The sequence below is a fragment of the Manacus vitellinus genome, unplaced genomic scaffold (assembly GCF_001715985.3).
Source record: "Manacus vitellinus isolate BGI_N305 unplaced genomic scaffold, ASM171598v3 scaffold_119_pilon, whole genome shotgun sequence".
In the NCBI taxonomy this organism is placed as follows: Eukaryota; Metazoa; Chordata; class Aves; order Passeriformes; family Pipridae; genus Manacus; species Manacus vitellinus.
In genome coordinates, this window is record NW_021938894.1 from 387,344 (window position 1) to 390,143 (window position 2,800).

General features: G+C 58.5%; 1 protein-coding gene across 1 annotated transcript in view; it reads left to right on the forward strand.

Annotated features, from left to right (window-relative positions):
• The window catches only part of PGAP2 (post-GPI attachment to proteins 2), a 15,962-nt gene that overhangs the window by 3,526 nt on the left and 9,636 nt on the right, over positions 1-2,800 (forward strand). The window contains exon 3 of the mRNA XM_029965754.1: positions 1,165-1,325. Coding sequence (XP_029821614.1) covers positions 1,165-1,325 — 161 coding nt within the window. The remainder of the gene's footprint in view (positions 1-1,164; positions 1,326-2,800) is intronic.

The following is a 2,800-nucleotide window of genomic DNA, read 5'->3' on the forward strand; positions in this document are numbered from 1 at the left end:
GGCACTGGATGATCTCTATGGTCCCTCCCAGCCCAAACCAGTCTGGGATTCAGGGCTATGGTGTTGTGAAGAGTCCCAGGACCAACCCCAGCCCTTGGAGAACTCCCTGTGCCTCACAATGAGTTATCCCATTCCCACCCTTCCTGCAGTGTCCCCCCATGGCAGGGTCTGCAGCCTGACCTGCTGCTGGGGCTTCTCTCACTTGTCTGGGGTGGGCACCTGCTCTTAGAAAACCTCCTTTGGGGTTTGGATAACCCCTCATGCCTGGGACAGCCACGTCTGCACCTCGTGCACAGCTCTGGGAGGGGGAGGCCAAGGTGTCCCTGGACAGAGCCACTCTGGGAGCTGAGCCTGACCCAGTTTCTCAGATCCTCAGCTCAGACTAATCCCAGGTTTGTGGGGAAAGTTCCAGCCCTGAGCTGCCTGCTGGGATGAAAAGGGGCTCAGGTTAATCCTCCCTGTGGGACATGGCTCAGATCTCACCTCACACCTCGTGTGCTTCCCTTCCCTTGGGATCAGGAGGGGAAACAGGGACAGTCATTCCTGGTATTCTGCTGGTCAGGAACTCAGCCCGAGGTTCCTGGAGAAGGGGCTGAGAACCTCTTTGACACAGCAGCACTTTTGTGCAATTCTCTCACCTGAGGGGCAGGGGCTGAAGGTGGTTTGGGGCCTCAGGAGCTGCTCCAGCTGCATTTCCAGCCTGATCCTGTACCTGGGATGCACGAGGCATCCCCAGTGCTGGGGATGAGGCTGCTGGGGGGTGGGTAATGCAGGAGGCCAGAGGATGGACTTCCCTGGATTTTGGACTGGCCCAGTCTGTACCCCCTGCCCTCTGTGCTGTGGTTTCCTCATCCCTAAAACCAGTGGTGATGCCGAGCTGCTCCCGAGGGTCCCTGAGGTTACAGCCATGTGAGCACACAGACACCCTCCTGGCCCTTTGGGATAAGTGCTCCAGCAGCCTGTGTCCCCTTCCAGGGGGCCACGAGGCACCACAGGCAGGTTATGGGGCTGGGCTGTGCCTGTCCCCTGCAAAGACCCCACTGGGGGCTCAGCATCACCTGGGCACTGGGGCTGCCAGCAGCACCACCTCCTGCCCAGAGCAGTCCTGCACCCTCCCAAATGCTGCCCCGTGTCCCCCTTGTGCTCTTGGCTCGGGTTGAGCAGGAAAACTGTTGTCTTGTCGATCCAGCAATCCATGAAAATGCCTTCATTGTGTTCATCTCGTCGGCCCTGGGCCACATGCTGCTCACCTGCATCCTCTGGAGAATGACTAAGAAACACACAGTAAGTCCCGAGGTACAGACACTTTCCTTTCTTTTCTCTCTGCTGGGAGCTGGGACTGGGGTCTGGTGCTGTGCTGGGAAGGGGCTCTGGTGCAGATCTGGGAGCTAGGAGGGGGCTCTGGGCTGGCTGTGGGGGGCTTTGGCTGCCCTTGCTTGTGAAATGACCCTCAGCAGGTGAAACTGGGAAACAGTCTCCAAAATCCGTGGTTTACCACAGCAAGGTGGGGAGGAATCTTTTCATTTCCTATTTTGTGGTTTTATCATAGAATCACAGAATCCCAGAGTGGTTGAGGTTGGAAGGGACATTAAAGCCCATCCAGTGCCACCTCTGCCATGGGCAGGGACACCTTCCACCAGCCCAGGTTGCTCCAAGCCCCGTCCAACCTGGCCTTGGACACTTCCAGGGATCCAGGGGCAGCCACAGCTTCTCTGGGCAACCTGGGCCAGGGCCTCCCACCCTCACAGGGAAGAATTTCTTCCCAGTGTCTAAGTTTTCCTTTAAAGCTGATATAGAAAACCACCATTAGCATCCCAGTGGGTCAGGGTTGCTGATCCCTTCTCCATGCCTGTTTCCAAGCTGACATTGCCTCCCCTGTGCTGGGAATTTCTGGTCCTGCAAGCTGGGAGCAGCAGGCAGCAGGATTTGTTTTCCCTTTCCTCCTGGAATGGCTGTGTGGAGCAGGCTGGCTCTGGCTCTTGTCCTCGGAGAGGGGACTGGGGAGTGCAGGATGGGCTGGGTGGGCAGTGGGTCTGGTGGAGGATCCAGCCAGGGGCTCTTGGATCCAGGGCCTGGATGCAGCTTCTGTGCTGTGCTGGTGTGTGACACGTGTGCTGAGCTGTGGGCACTGGCACAGCCATGGGCAGGACATCCAGGTTTGTCCTGGACCCTGGACAGCACTTCAGGTTTGAAGCTGTGTGGGAGCTGCTTCTGTGCCCATGTGGCTCCTGCACCCTTGGCTTCCCCTGCAGCTCTGGGCTCCCTGGATCCCCCCGTCCTTTCCCCTCAGGCTGTGTCTCTCCAGCAGATCCCAGTGCAGTCCTGGTGGTCCCCAGTGCTAACTGGGGAGGGTCCCCAGGGCTGTGTTGCCCTGGGAATGTGATCCTTTGCAGAGCAGAGCCCTTGGGAGCTGTGTGCCCAGACCCCGGGGCTGGAGCAAGCCTCTCCAAAGGGAGTGTGTGTGGGATGCAGGGGGTGCTGTGCTCGGGGTCTGCTCAGCCCCCTGTCCCAGCAGGATGAGCCCTGGGAGGGCTCTGCTCTGGCAGAGCTCCCACTCCTTCCCTGTTCATCCTCCCTTCCACCCCTTCACCGAGCCTGTCCCTGGGCTGCCTCTCTCCACAGACCTGGAAAAGAAGCTTCCAGCAGTTGTTTGGCTGTAAGGTTCCCTAGGAAAGGGAGTGTTGGAGGTGCTGGGGTTCCCCTTGCTCACTGGGAAGTGATGTGGGAATATCAGGAGCTCACAGTCATTCCTTGGCAGCTTTCCCATGGCTTCCTTTATTTATGTCACTCTTTTTGGCCT